Raw genomic sequence first — 13,615 nt, 5'->3', positions numbered from 1 at the left:
CCACCGTTTCTCCAAGTTGGACCTGCGGAATGCCTACCACCTGGTGCAGATACGGGAAGGGTACGAGTGGAAGAGTGCCTTCAACACGGCCAGGGGTCACTACGAATTACTGGTCATGCCATTTGGCCTAACCAACCCCCCAGCAGTGTTCCAGGCCCTGGTTAATGACGTTCTCCGAAACACGTTGAACCGGTTCATCTTTGTCTACCTCGACGATGTCATTGTTTTCTCCCACTCAGCTCAAGAACACATTCTCCACGTCCGACAGGTCTTCCAGCGCCTCCTGGAGAACCAGCTTTTTGTGAAAGCAGAGAAATGCGAATTCCATCGCTCCACCATCCCCTTCCTTGGTTACATCATCGCTCCAGGGAATGTACAGATGGATCCCGGAAAAGACCCTGGCCTTTGTACGGCAACACTTTTGGTCTCCTTCAACCACTGCATGTCCCTCACCGTCCCTGGTCTCACATATCCCTGGACTTCGTCACGGGTCTCCCCCCATCTGATGGCAACACTGTCATCCTGACAGTAGTGGACCGGTTTTCCAAAGCCGCCCATTTCATTTCTCTCACCAAACTACCCTCTGCCAGAGACGGCCCAGCTCATGGTGCAGCACGTCTCCCAGATCCATGGACTCCCGGTGGACATGGTTTCCGACCGGGGTCCTCAGTTCTCGTCCCGGTTCTGGAAGGCGTTCTGCACACTCATTGGGTCATCGGCCAGCCTGTCCTCCGGGTTCTACCCTCCATCCAACAGACAGTCGGAGCAGGCCAATTAAGATCTGGAGACAACTCTTCGCTGCCTGGTCTGCACCAACCCCACCACCTGGAGCCAGCAACTTGAATACGCCCGCAACACCCTCTCCTGCTCTGCCACCGGGCTCTCGCCTTTCGAGTGTTCCCTGGGTTATCAGCCCCCACTCTTCCCGGAGCAAGAGGTCGGCATACCCTCAGCCCAGATGTTAGTCCGCCGCCGTTGCCGTACCTGGAAGAGAGCCCGGTCGACTCTTCTCAAGACCATCTCCAGGTATCGATGACAAGCGGACCGCCACTGGACCACGGCATAGTCTCGGGCAGAGGGTATTGGCTGTCCACTCGTGACCTGCCCCTCCGAGTGGAGTCCCGCAAACTTTCCCCCTGTTTTATCAGCACTTTCCCCATCTCCAAGATCATTCGCCTCTCTGCTGTTGGTCTTCTGTTGCCCCGTACCCTTCGTATACATCTCACTTTTTAAACCTATATGTCTCAGGGACCTTGGTCTCCAGGCCCAACCCTCTTCCCCGTCTCATTGACAGCCAACCGGCGTACATGGTGAGGTGCCTCTTGAAGGCTCGACCGCAGGGCAGAGGATTCAAGTACCTGGTTGACTGGGAGGGTTATGGCCCGGAGGAAAGGTGCTAAGTCCCCGCTAGGGACATTCTGGACCCGGGCCTCGTCACTGAGATCCAACGCCGGCACCCTGGTCAAACAGGTATGCGCCCAGGTGAGGGTTGGTACTGTCACTCCGTGGTCTGTGTCACCTGTCTTTGTGCTCGTCTCCACCCCCCTCCAGGTGTCGCCCATCTTTCCCATTATCCCCAGTGTATTTATACCTGTGTTCGGTTTGGTGCCAATTCATTTTGTTCTGTCAAGCATACCAGCGTTTTTCCCGTGCTCATGTCTTTCTCTAGTTCCTGTTTTCACGGTTTTGACCATTCTGCCTGCCCTGACCCTGAGCCTGCCTGCCTGCCGTTCTGCATCTATAGGACTGTGCTCTGGATTACTGACCTCTGCCTGTCCCATTTTTGTAATAAACTTTTGTTACTTCGAAACTGTCTGCATCTGGGTCTTCTCCTGAGCCTTGACAAATACAGTGTGCCAAGTTTCTAGCGTCAAGAAGACACGAGTCTGTAATCGCTGCCAAAGGTGCTTCAACAAAGTACTGAGTGAAGGGTCAGAATACTTACATAAATGTGATATTTCGGGGGGGGGGGGTCAATAGTTTTGACACACCTACACATTCAAGGGTTTCTTTCTTTTTACTATTTTCTACACTGTAGAATAATAGAAGACATCAAAACTATGAAATAACAGATATGGAATCATGTAGTAACCAAAAAAAGTGTTTAATCAAATCAAACCATAATTGTATATTCTTCAAAGTAGTCACCCTTTGCCAAGACTGTGCAAAGCTGTCAAAGCATTCTCTCAACGAGCTTCATGAGGTAGTCACCTGGAATGAATATCAATTAAGGTGGTATTCAGAAGATGGGCCTATTTGGTAAAAGACCAAGTCCAAATTAGGGCAAGAACTGCTCAAATAAGCAGAGAGAAACGACAATCCATCATTACTTTAAGACAAAGGTCAGTCAATCTGGAAAATTTCAAGAACTTTGAAAGCTCCTTCAAGTGCAGTCGCAAAAACCATCAAGCGCTATGATGAAACCGGCTCTCATGAGGACCGCCACAGGAAAGGAAGACCCAGAGTTACCTCTGCTGCAGAGGTTAAGTGAATCAGGCCTTAATGGTCGAATTGCAGCAAAGAAACCACTAAAGGACACCAACAAGAACAAGAGACTTGCTTGGGCCAAGAAACACGAGCAATGGACAATAGATCGTTGGAAATCAGTCCTTTGGTCTGATGGATCCAAATGAGATATTTGGTTCCAACCGCCGAGTCTTTGTGATGCAGAGTAGGTGAACGGATGATCTCTGCATGTTCCCACCGTGAATCAAATCAAATGTATTTGTCACATACACATGGTTAGCAGATGTTAATGCGAGTGCAGCGAAATGCTTGTGCTTCTAGCGCCGACCATGCAGTAATATCTAACAATTTCACAACAACTACCTTATACACACACAAGTGTAAAGGAATGAATAAGAATATGTACATAAAAATGTATGAATGAGCGATAGAGTGAAGGAAAAGCAGCCAACAAGTGCTCAGAATATGTGGGAACTCTTTCAAGACTGTTGGAAAAGCATTCCAAGTGAAGCTGGTTGAGAGAATGTCAAGAGTGTGCAAAGCTGTCATCAAGGCAAAGGGTGGCTATTTGAAGAATCTAAAATATATATTGATTTGTTAAACACTTTTTTGGTTACTACATGATTCCATGTGTGTTATTTCATAGTTTGCATCTCAGTGCTAGAGGCGTCACTACAGACACCCTGGTTCGATTCCAGGCTGTATCACAACCTGCCATGATTGGGAGTCCCATAGGGCGGCACACAATTTGCCCAACGTCGTCTGGGTTTGGCCGGTGTAGGCCGTCATTATAAATAAGAATTTGTTCTTAACTGGCTTGCCTATTTAAATAAAGGTTCAATTAAACAAAAATTCAACAATTTAATCAATTTTAGAATAAGGCTGTAACGTAACAAAATGTGGAAAAAGTCAATGAGTCTGAATACTTTCCCGAATGCACTGTACATAAAAAAAAAAGACAGATCTTGCTTTGGTTGCCTGTTTGAGTGTTCTTTAAAATATTTGTTATTTTATTTAACCTTTATTTTTCACCAGCCTTGTGATTCCGTGAGCACCAAGCCTCATGCAACAGCAAAATGTTGGAAAAGCAATTTCACATATTTGGCTATTTTGAATCTTTGCTATAATAAAGGCTTTACCATTTCATTCTGTTAGAACAAACTGGTATTACCCATCATTTATTTAGTGTTGTTTACACTGTTCCAAACAGGCAGGAAAATATTGTAATCTGTTGGTCACACATAATATGCACACAGCTCTAGCTCCTATACCCTCCTTTTTCTTGACCTCCTAATTGCTATTACAATTTTTATTATGATCATCATTATAATAGTAAGTAATGTCCTATCATTAGTAGGCTTTGTACAGTAGCCTTCCATAACCACCATTGAGCTGTAGGCCTAAGAGCGCGTCCTATTTAATACCGTAACTTAGGCCTATATTTAAATATATAGGCTACTGTATCAAATCAATCATTCACTCGTGGTCACATACACAAATGCTTGCTCCTATACCCTCCTTTTTCTTGATATCTAGTAGTTTCCACAACTAAGTGTGTCTTCAAATGTCTTCCACAGATCTGACTGAGTTGTTTGTGTGTCTTAATGATTTAATCAAACACTGCACTTAAAGCGTCAGACAAGCTCAGTGCATATGTAGTTGATTGTATTCAAACACATAGGGTGTGTGTCTATATGGAAAAATATGTTTAAACATTTCGACCAACTGATTGGTCGAAAGAACAGGACAACTTTTTTTTAGTTGGGGACATCCCTAATAGACATCTTGCTCTCAACACAGACACACTATTGAAGTCTGTCCATGTGGTAGCTAGTCAGTCTTGACATTTGAGATGAAGAGTTATTGAAGGGTTATTGTATCATGTCTTTAAATGAGAAAGCAACCAAAAACCGGGTTCCCTTTGTAATGGAATGCTTTGTATGGTAAATCAAGTTGAAGCCAGCAAATCAAAATCAAATCTTATTGGTCACATACACATATTTAGCACATGTTATTGCAGGTGTAGTGAAATGCTTGTGTTCCTAGCTCCAACAGCGCAGTAGTATCTAACAATTCACAACAATACACAAAAATCTAAGAGTAAAAGTATGGAAATATATAAATATTAAGACGAGTAATGTCAGAGTGTCACTGACCAAAATACAGAAAAAAAAAAATACAGCATTTGAAAAGAGTAAACATTAAACTGACTAATGTTCCATTATTAAAGCGACCAGGGATTCCATGTCTATGTACATAAGGCAGCAGCCTCTAAGCTGCAGGTTTGAGTAACCGGGTGGTAGCCAGCTAGCGATGGGTATTTAACAGTCTGATGGCCTTGAGATTGAAAAACAGATTCTGTCTCTCGTTCCCAGTTTTGATGCACCTGTACTGACCTCACCTTCTGCATAATAGCGGGGGTCAACAGGCCGTGGCTCGGGTGGGATGTCCTTGATGATCTTTTTGACCTTCCTGCGAAACCGGGTGCTGTAGGTGTCCTGGAGGGCAGGCAGTGTGCCCTCGGTGATGCGTTGGGCAGACCGCACCACCCTCTGGAGAGCCCAGCGGTTGCTGACTGTGCATTTGCCATACCAGGCGGTGATGCAGCCTGACAGGATGCTCTCAATGGTGCATCTGTAAAAGTTTGTGAGGGTGTTAAGCTCCCGAGTGGCGCAGCGGCCTAAGGCACTGCTTCTCAGTGTAGGAGGCGTCACTACAGTCTCTGGTTCGAATCCAGGCTGTATCACATCCGGCCGGGAAGTCCCATAGGGTGGCGCACAATTGGCCCAGCGTCATCCGGGTTTGGCCAGGGAAGACAGTCATTGTAAATAAGAATGTGTTCTTCGCTGACTTTCCTAGTTAAATAAAGATTTTTATATAAAATATAACAAAATACATTTACAAAAAAAGCCACATTTCTTCAGCCTTCTGAGGTTGAAGAGGCGCTGTTGCACCTTCTTCATCACACTGTCTGTGTGGGTGGACCATTTCAGTTTGTCAATGATGTGTAAGCCAAGGAACTTGAAGCTCTTCACCTTCTCCAGAAAGGTCCCGTCAATGTGGATAGGGGCGTGCTTCCTCTGCTGTCTCCTGAAGTCCATGATCAGCGCCTTTGTTTTCTTTACGTTGAGGGAGTGGTTATTGTCCTGGCACCACTCCGCCAAGGCCCTCACCTCCTTGTTGGTAATCAGGCCTGCTACCGTTGTGTCATCTGCAAACTTGACATCTGAGGACGCGGCTAGGAATGCCGTCTGGGCCGGCAGCCTTACGAGGATTAACATATTTAATGTCTTACTCACGTCGGCCAGGGAGAACGGGAGCCCACAGTCCTTGGGAGCATGCTTCGTCGGTGGCACTGTGTTATCCTCAAAGTGGGGGAAGGTGGTGTTAATCTTGTAAGACGGTGCCCGCGATGTGGCTGGTTTTCCCCTTTGTAATCCGGGATTGTCAGTAGACCCTCTCACATACGCCTTGTGTCTGAGCCGTTGAATTGAGATTCCACTTTGTCTTTGTACTGACATTTTGCCTGTTTGATTGCCTTATGGAGGGAATCACTACACCGTTTGTATTCAACCATGTTCTCAATCACCTTGCCGTGGTTAAATGCGGTGGTTCGTGCTTTCAGTTTTGCTGCCGTCCATCTAAGGTTTTTGGTTTGGGTAGGTTTTAATAGTCACAGTGGGAACAACATCCCCTAGAGACTTCCTGATGAACTCAGTCACCGTGTCTGTGTATACATCAATGTTATTCTCAGAGGCAACCCGGAACATTCCGATTGGTCAGACCAGCGTTGAATTGACCTTAGCATGAGTACTTCCTGTTTGCGTTTCTGCCTATAAGAAAGGAGGAGCAGAATGGATTTGTGATCGGATTTGCCGAATGGAGGGCGGGGGAGGGCCTTGTAGCCATCCCGGAAGGGAGAGTAACAATGGTCGAGAGTTTTTGAAGCACGAATACTACAGGCAATGTGTTGATAGGACTTTGTTTAAAATCCCCAGCTACAATGAATGCCTCAGGACATGTAGTTTCCAGTTTGCAAAGTCCAGTGTAGTTCCTTGAGGGGGGTCATGGTATCGGCTTGAGGGGGAATATACACGGCTGTGACTACAACTGAAATAGAATTCTCTTGGAAGCTAATATTGTCGGCATTTGATTGTAAGGTATTCTAGGTCGGGTGAACAAAAGGACTTGAGTTCCTGTACGTTATCACTGACAGGAAAAACGTTTTGTTTTCGAGATGATAGTTTCCTGATTCAACCATATTAATGACCTAAGGCTCATATTTCTGTGTGTTATTATGTTATAATTAAGTCTATGATTTGATAGAGCAGTCTGACTGAGCGATGGTAGGCAGCAGCAGGCTCGTAAGCGTTCATTGAAACAGCACTTTACTGCGTTTGCCAGCAGCCCTTCGCAATGCATTGCGCTGTTTATGACTTCAAGCCTATCAACTCCCAAGATTAGGCTGGTGTAACCGATGTGAAATGGCTAGCTAGTTAGCCGGGTGCGCGCTAATAGCGTTTCAAACGTCACTCGCTCTGAGACTTGGAGTAGTTGATCCCCTTGCTTTGCATGGGTAACGCTGCTTCGAGAGTGGCTGTTGTCGATGTGTTCCTGGTTCGAGCCCAGGTAGGAGCGAGGAGAGGGACGGAAGCTATACCGTTACACTGGCAATACTAAAGTGCCTATAAGAACATCCAATAGTCAAAGGTCTATGAAATACAAATCGTATAGAGAGAAATAGTCCTATAATTCCTATAATAACTACAACCTAAAATGTCTTAGCTGGGAATATTGAAGACTCATGTTAAAAGGAGCCACCAGCTTTCATATTTTCTCATGTTCTGAGCAAGGAACTTAAACGTTAGCTTTTTTTACATGGCACATATTGCACTTTTACTTTCTTCTCCAACACTTTGTTTTTGCATTATTTAAACCAAATTGAACATGTTTCATTATTTATTTGAGGCTAAATTAATTTTATTGATGTATTATATTAAGTTAAAATAAGTGCCCATTCAGTATTGTTGTAATTGTCATTATTACAAATATTTTTTTATTTGTTTTGTTAAAATCGGCCGATTAATCAGTATCGGGTTTCTTTAGTCCTCCAATAGTCGGTATCGGCGTTGAAAAATCATAATCGGTCGACCTCTAGACTGAACTGCTGGTGCCATTATGAGCTGGAGCCCGTTTTGCCACGCTCATTGTCTGAAGTCAGCACAGCCTGCCCCGGGATATCTTCCTGTGGGCTCAGAGGTTGCCCCAGACCTCTCTGCCATAACCGCGGAGTACCAGGAACTGGATATGGGAAGGGGACGAGTGGAAGACTGCCTCCCACACAGCCAGTGGCCACTACAAATACCTGGTCATGCCATATGGACATGTTGAGCCGGTTAATTTGTCTACCTCGAAAACATCCTCGTTTCTCCCACTCAGCCCAAGAACACGTGCTCCACGTCCAACAGGCCCTCCACAGCCTACTGTAGAACCAGGTTTTTGTAAAAAACGGAGTGGGGGCTGTCTTGTCCCAGCGTTCTGCCCTGGACCTCAAATTACATCCATGCGCCTTCTCCCATCGCCATGGAGAGGAACTACGATGTGGGGAATAGTGAGCTTCTCACGGTGAAGATGGCATTGGAGGAGTGGAAACACTGGTTGGAGGGGGCAGAACATCAGTTCATTGTGTGGACGGATCACAAGAACATGGAATATCTCCGCACCGCCAAGTGGCTCAATCTCAGGCAAGCTACGTGGGCCCTGCTTTTCACCCGGTTTAACTTCTCCCTCTCCTACCGACCGGGATCCAAGAACATCAAGCCGGATGCGCTGTCACACCGCTATAGCCCAAGGCTACACCCTCACTCCTCGTGACCATCCTTCCCACCTCGTGACCATCCTTCCCACCTCGTGACCATCCTTCCCACCTCATGTCTGGCGATGGCAGTCAGCTGGGGAATAAAGAAGCAGGTCAGTGAGGCGCAGTGTTCCCAGCGGGGGGGGTTGGCATGGGAAACATCCGGCCCAGATAACCGGATGTTTGTACGTGATGCTGTCCACTCCTTGGTCCTGGAGTGGGCCCAGTCCTTTAGGCTGCCACCGGGCTCTCGCCCTTCGAATGTTCCCTGGAGTATCAGCCCCCGCTCTTCCCGGAGCAAGAAGTGGCATACCCTCGGCCTAGATGTTTGTTCTCCACTGTTGCCATACCTGGACGAGAGCCCGGTCGGCTCTTCTCAAGAAAATCTCCAGGTATCGACGACAAGCGGACCGCTACCGGACCCCGGCATCGTCTCGGGCAGAGGGTATTGGCTGTCCACTCGTGACCTGCCTCTCCGAGTGGAGTCCCCCAAACTTTCCCTATTTTAAAATCGGACCTTTCCCCATCGCCAAGATCATTAGTCCCTCTGCTGTTCAGCGTCTGTTGCACCGTACCCATCCCACTTTTCATGCGTCACGGATTAAACCTGTCTCACAGCCCTTTGTCTCCTGTAGCGTAGCACCCGAAGTTTGTATATAAACCAAATTTGATCACATTCTCTAAGAACACAAATAAAATGGGAATATTTTATTCTATAAATAGATAGCTTAGGCTATAAAAACATGACCTTACTTTCCCCTTGGTCCAGGTGAGATCAGAGTGTATAGGCTTCTCTAGGCTACCTGTAGCTGTGGTTGATATCAGTAGGCTACAGTTGATCAGACTGAAGCACAGACTAATTGTGCACCTTCAGAAATCATTAAGCATTTATTTTTGTGTGTGGCAGGTATGGGCTTGAACATAAAAACAGCTCATTGCAACTCCACAGTGAATTCACTTACACCCCTGTTTTTTAGTCACAATTTGCTTTTACCACATTTGCATGATATTGATAAAAAATGTCTGGTTTGTTGTAATGTAGGCCTACTCTTCTTTTATATTCGTATGAGAGGGTTAAATGTAATTTTTTTTAAAAGCTAACGTGACTTGATGAACACATGCCGTTAGAAACTGCTTTTGTCTTGAAGCTAAAATGTAATGAGTGTAGACTACAGAGGAGAAAATATACCTTTAATTGTCTGCACCTGCTTGTGAATTGTTGCATTATTCAAGAGTGTAATATGGTTTGGTTGCCTTATTCAATAGTGTAATATGTTTTAGAAGATAAGTTTGTGCTTTACTGGCTTGGCTAACTGTGATATTTACGGTCAATTTGAGCTGCGGACCAAGAATGTCACGTTGCCAGCCACAACGAAAGGCAAGGCAAGGAAGGAATGTGAATTGCTTCTCCGCTCCTCAGACTCTCCTTCATATCTCATAGAGGGAATAGGGCCATGTGGGGGAAAAAGAGAAGGGGTGAGTAGCCTAATGAGTAGCTTGAAAGAAGTAGGGCCTAGCCTGTGTAAAGTTCTTACATAGGGTGAATGTGGGAGAATTAGGCTATGTATTTATGAGGAATAAATAAATAAGCAAGCAAAGAACTTGAGAGTTTACTAACATAATAACAGGAAAAGCAACTAAATTGGGGAACAGTAAGGAAGGAGAGATCAAGGAGAACACAACGTTCCAGAGGGAGAAGAGAGGAAAAGCCATACTGTACAAATCATCAGAGGGATGGATGGGAAGAGGACAAGAGTTGGAGGTGGGACAGAGGAGGGACGGGGCTGGGTGGGTGTGAAATTCAAGATATTTCTGTGTGACTGTGTCCATTTCAAATAGAGGCAGTCCTTGCCATTTCAGTTTAGACGCTGGACTAAGGTAAGGCGTGTGCTGTTTGAGTTTTCCAACTTCTCGATCTGGACTACTAGGATGTCATTTTGTGATCTCAGACAGCAGTCTATTCCAAATCAATCTTATGCTAACCCCACAACACCCCTAGCAGTCTTGCAACCTCTTCAGGTCTTGTTTCTGTCGGTTATCATGTTTGAAAGATTGTACTCTAAATGCCATGCTGTGCCCCCTTACGAAAAAATATTGCAGTCAGAGCACAGTAAACTGAAGTACAATGCATTTTTTTTTTTTATTGCATTGTAGCTGCTGTTACTGCACTTTTTTCTAAGGGCCAGCTTTACATGAAACAGGCTGCAAGCAAGACACTGTCTAGTATTCTAAAAGCCTGCATTTTCCCTTACAAAAAAAGACTGCAGGTTTGAAACTGCAGTAAAAGTGCAGTAACTGCAGTCGACTGGTATTTCTATTGCAGTAAAAAAATGTATATTGGACGCAGTATTTGCAGCATTCTGCAGTTATACTGCACTCTGACTGCAATCTTTTTTTGTAAGGGTTAATGTGCACACGGTGTGTGTGTGTGTGTGTGCGCTGTGTGAGAAAGATTATTCTGCTCTATCATGACAGTGGTTATGAAAAATGGCAGTGTCATGCACAATATCTGTATAATGTATGGGCGTGTATGTGTGCGCGCTATGACAGACAATGCACTCAGCAAAACCAGGCCTCAAATTAGAAAAACTGGATTAGCAACATCTGTATATTATTCCAACTATTACCAATACATTAATGTCACTAAAATAGGTAGGCGCAAACACATGATCGACTACTATGCTGCGAGTGGCGACCAATTCTAATCGACCCAGTAGTTCAACCAGCTGGTTTAGCTACTGTAACGTTATATCTTAACAGCGATACAACGTAACTATCCATCCAGCCCTGCTACATTTCGCCCGACGCGACTGCCTGATAAATGTATTATCACAACAAAAACTGAGCAAAATTAACCCTGGTGGCCTGTCGCGATAACAACAGTCACCTACCCTGCTTCTGTTCTGGTACAGGTGACGTGAACAGCAGTGACAACATCTAAGTAGCGGCCTAGTAGTATGCTACGAGTCTGACACACAATAATACATCATCACGGTCGACCGTGTATAACCACAAGCACAGTAGTAGACAGCGCAAATGGAAAAGGGATGCGGTGCAGCAGCAACTGTACCCGCGAATGACATCTCCGTAATTATAACCCCTCTCTCCTTACCATTGAGCTAGCTGTTTCACTTAACACCACTACATTTCAGGGCACACTTAAACAAATGTCTGTTGATCAAATGTCGTCCACCATGCAAATGTCTTCAATAACATGGCACGTTGAAAAGCTAATCAATGATGGAAAAAGACACTTACAATTCCGTATGTCCGAAATGAACACCGCTAATCCGCGCATCCCATCTCCCTTCGACACAGCCGGCATTTTTGCTGGTTTCTGTCCTCACTCCGGCCTTTCCCGTAAAAAATGAATTGTCGATGGTCAGCTATCAAACGTCAGCTGGCGTTTAGGTGTTACAGTGCAGGGTGTGTTAGCTTGTTTCCTAACTAGTTAGCCAGCTAACCAACCTTTAACAGTTTCTGTTCCTTGGCGTTTTACGAAAGACAGCACGTTTATAATAGCTTGCTAGCACCTTTGCTAGCTATGTAGATGAGCTAGTTTGGATGACAGTGCCGTTGATCAATTCAGCAAGCTAGCAGAATGGTTACTCCAAGTGTATCCGTGTTAACTAGCCGACGTTTCCGCTGGCTAGCAAATTCATTCAAACCTTCTCTTCGTTCACGACCAGATGACGGTTAAAGTACACGCAGTTGTAACTAACTAGATCTACCCGCTAAATATATTAACGTTATATATCCAGATATCAGAGAAAAAGCACAATGCCAAAAAAGTGGCACTCAGTCTGATCTCTGACTGTCAGTGAGTCACGCACGGCAAGCTAGCTAAACAGCTAACGTTAGCTGGCTAGCTAGCTATATCAAATCTTGGAAAACATCACCAGTTGACCGTGATCAGTCAGCATACCATCGTATTTCCACAATGTATCTATTCCAATAATGACGTATGTCCGATGGCTAAACGGAGGCAATTCGATGTCGACGATAATTTATGTCAATTCACTACTCGGTAGCCTTGGACAAGGCTCGTGACAGCACAAGCAGCGCGACCACTAGACGTGTTCGTTTTGCGCAGACTCTGGCGCTTCTTTTTCCTTAGTCTTGAACTCACCAGTGTGTTGTGAACATCATTCGCGTGAGCAACAATAGTGGAATCAGCGGTTTGCCTTCAAAATAAAAGTTCCCCATTGAAACTGATGTAAACCGATACAAATTGTGAAATCATGCCACAATTGGACTAGATAATGCAAAACAAGGTGGGAATGTTGTTATATAACTTCAACAAAATACAATTATTATTTAATTTGACCCAAATAAGTTTACATATATATTAGCGTATTAGCTCTTAAACCACTGAAATGAGCAACATTAAGCTCACCAGTCAGCCAGTATATTGAAAATTCATGTTACACTGTGCAGCCTAACCTATGGATTGTACACCCATGAAATGGTGCCATAGTGCACTCTAAGCTCACCACAAAGCTCATGGACCTGGGACTGAACTCCTCCCAAGAGGACTTCCTGACGGGCCGTCCCCAGGTGGTGAAGGTAGGCAACATTACCTCCACCACACTGATCCATAACACGGGGAACCCGTAAGGGTGCGTCCTCAGTCCTCTCCTGTACTCCCTATATACCCACGACTGCATAGCCTCACAGTTCCAACTCCATCATCAAGTTCGCTGATGACATAATATTAGTCGGCCTGAATACTACCAGTGACAAGGCGGCCTACAGAGAGACGGTATGCACTTTGACGGTGTGGTGCCAGGCAAAGAACTTCTCCCTCAACGTCAGAAAAACAAAGGAGCTGATTGTGGTCTTCAGAAGGAACCAGGCTGGGCACGCCTCCATCCTCATCAATGAAGCAGCCTGGAGATGGTCAAAAACGTCAAGTTCCTCGACTTACAAATCTCAGAGGAACTGAAATGGTCAAACCAGAAGGACAACATGGTTAAGAAGGCGCGACAGTATAGTCGCGCCTTATAGTATAGGCAGTATAGTAGCATCGTGGCAAAAACTGTGAGACTGGCCAATAGCTTCTACCCCCAGACCATCAGGCTGCTGAATAGTCACCACTAGCCTGCTCCCCATGTCCCCCTTCTGACCCCCAGACTTAATACCCCTGCGACCCTGTGCATTTGACTAATAAACTCATGTAATCTAATCTATCAGCCTATTCAGTGACACTCACCAAACACAAATTTGTAGAGTTTATACAAATATTAGCATCTTAGCTCTTATTGCAGGACTTTGAATGTTGGAAATCAACTT

General features: G+C 45.2%; 1 protein-coding gene across 7 annotated transcripts in view; it reads right to left on the bottom strand.

Moving 5' to 3' along the window:
- LOC106583920 (AP-2 complex subunit alpha-2) overlaps window positions 1-12,436 on the bottom strand; it is an 82,595-nt gene extending 70,159 nt beyond the window's left edge. For 5 of the 7 annotated variants that reach the window (XM_014168583.2, XM_014168584.2, XM_014168585.2 and 2 more), the window contains exon 1: window positions 11,582-12,435. In XM_014168583.2, coding sequence (XP_014024058.1) covers window positions 11,582-11,648 — 67 coding nt within the window. In that variant the 5' untranslated portion in view covers window positions 11,649-12,435. Of the gene's footprint in view, window positions 1-11,581 lie in introns of all 7 variants that reach the window. The other 2 variants (XM_014168582.2, XM_014168586.2) reach the window with 1 other exon arrangement.
- Window positions 12,437-13,615: the final 1,179 nt, after the last annotated feature.

This window comes from Salmo salar, chromosome ssa23 (assembly GCF_905237065.1).
Source record: "Salmo salar chromosome ssa23, Ssal_v3.1, whole genome shotgun sequence".
In the NCBI taxonomy this organism is placed as follows: domain Eukaryota; kingdom Metazoa; phylum Chordata; class Actinopteri; order Salmoniformes; family Salmonidae; genus Salmo; species Salmo salar.
The sequence above is the reverse complement of the archived record's forward strand: the minus strand, read 5'-3'. Positions and strand labels throughout refer to the sequence as shown.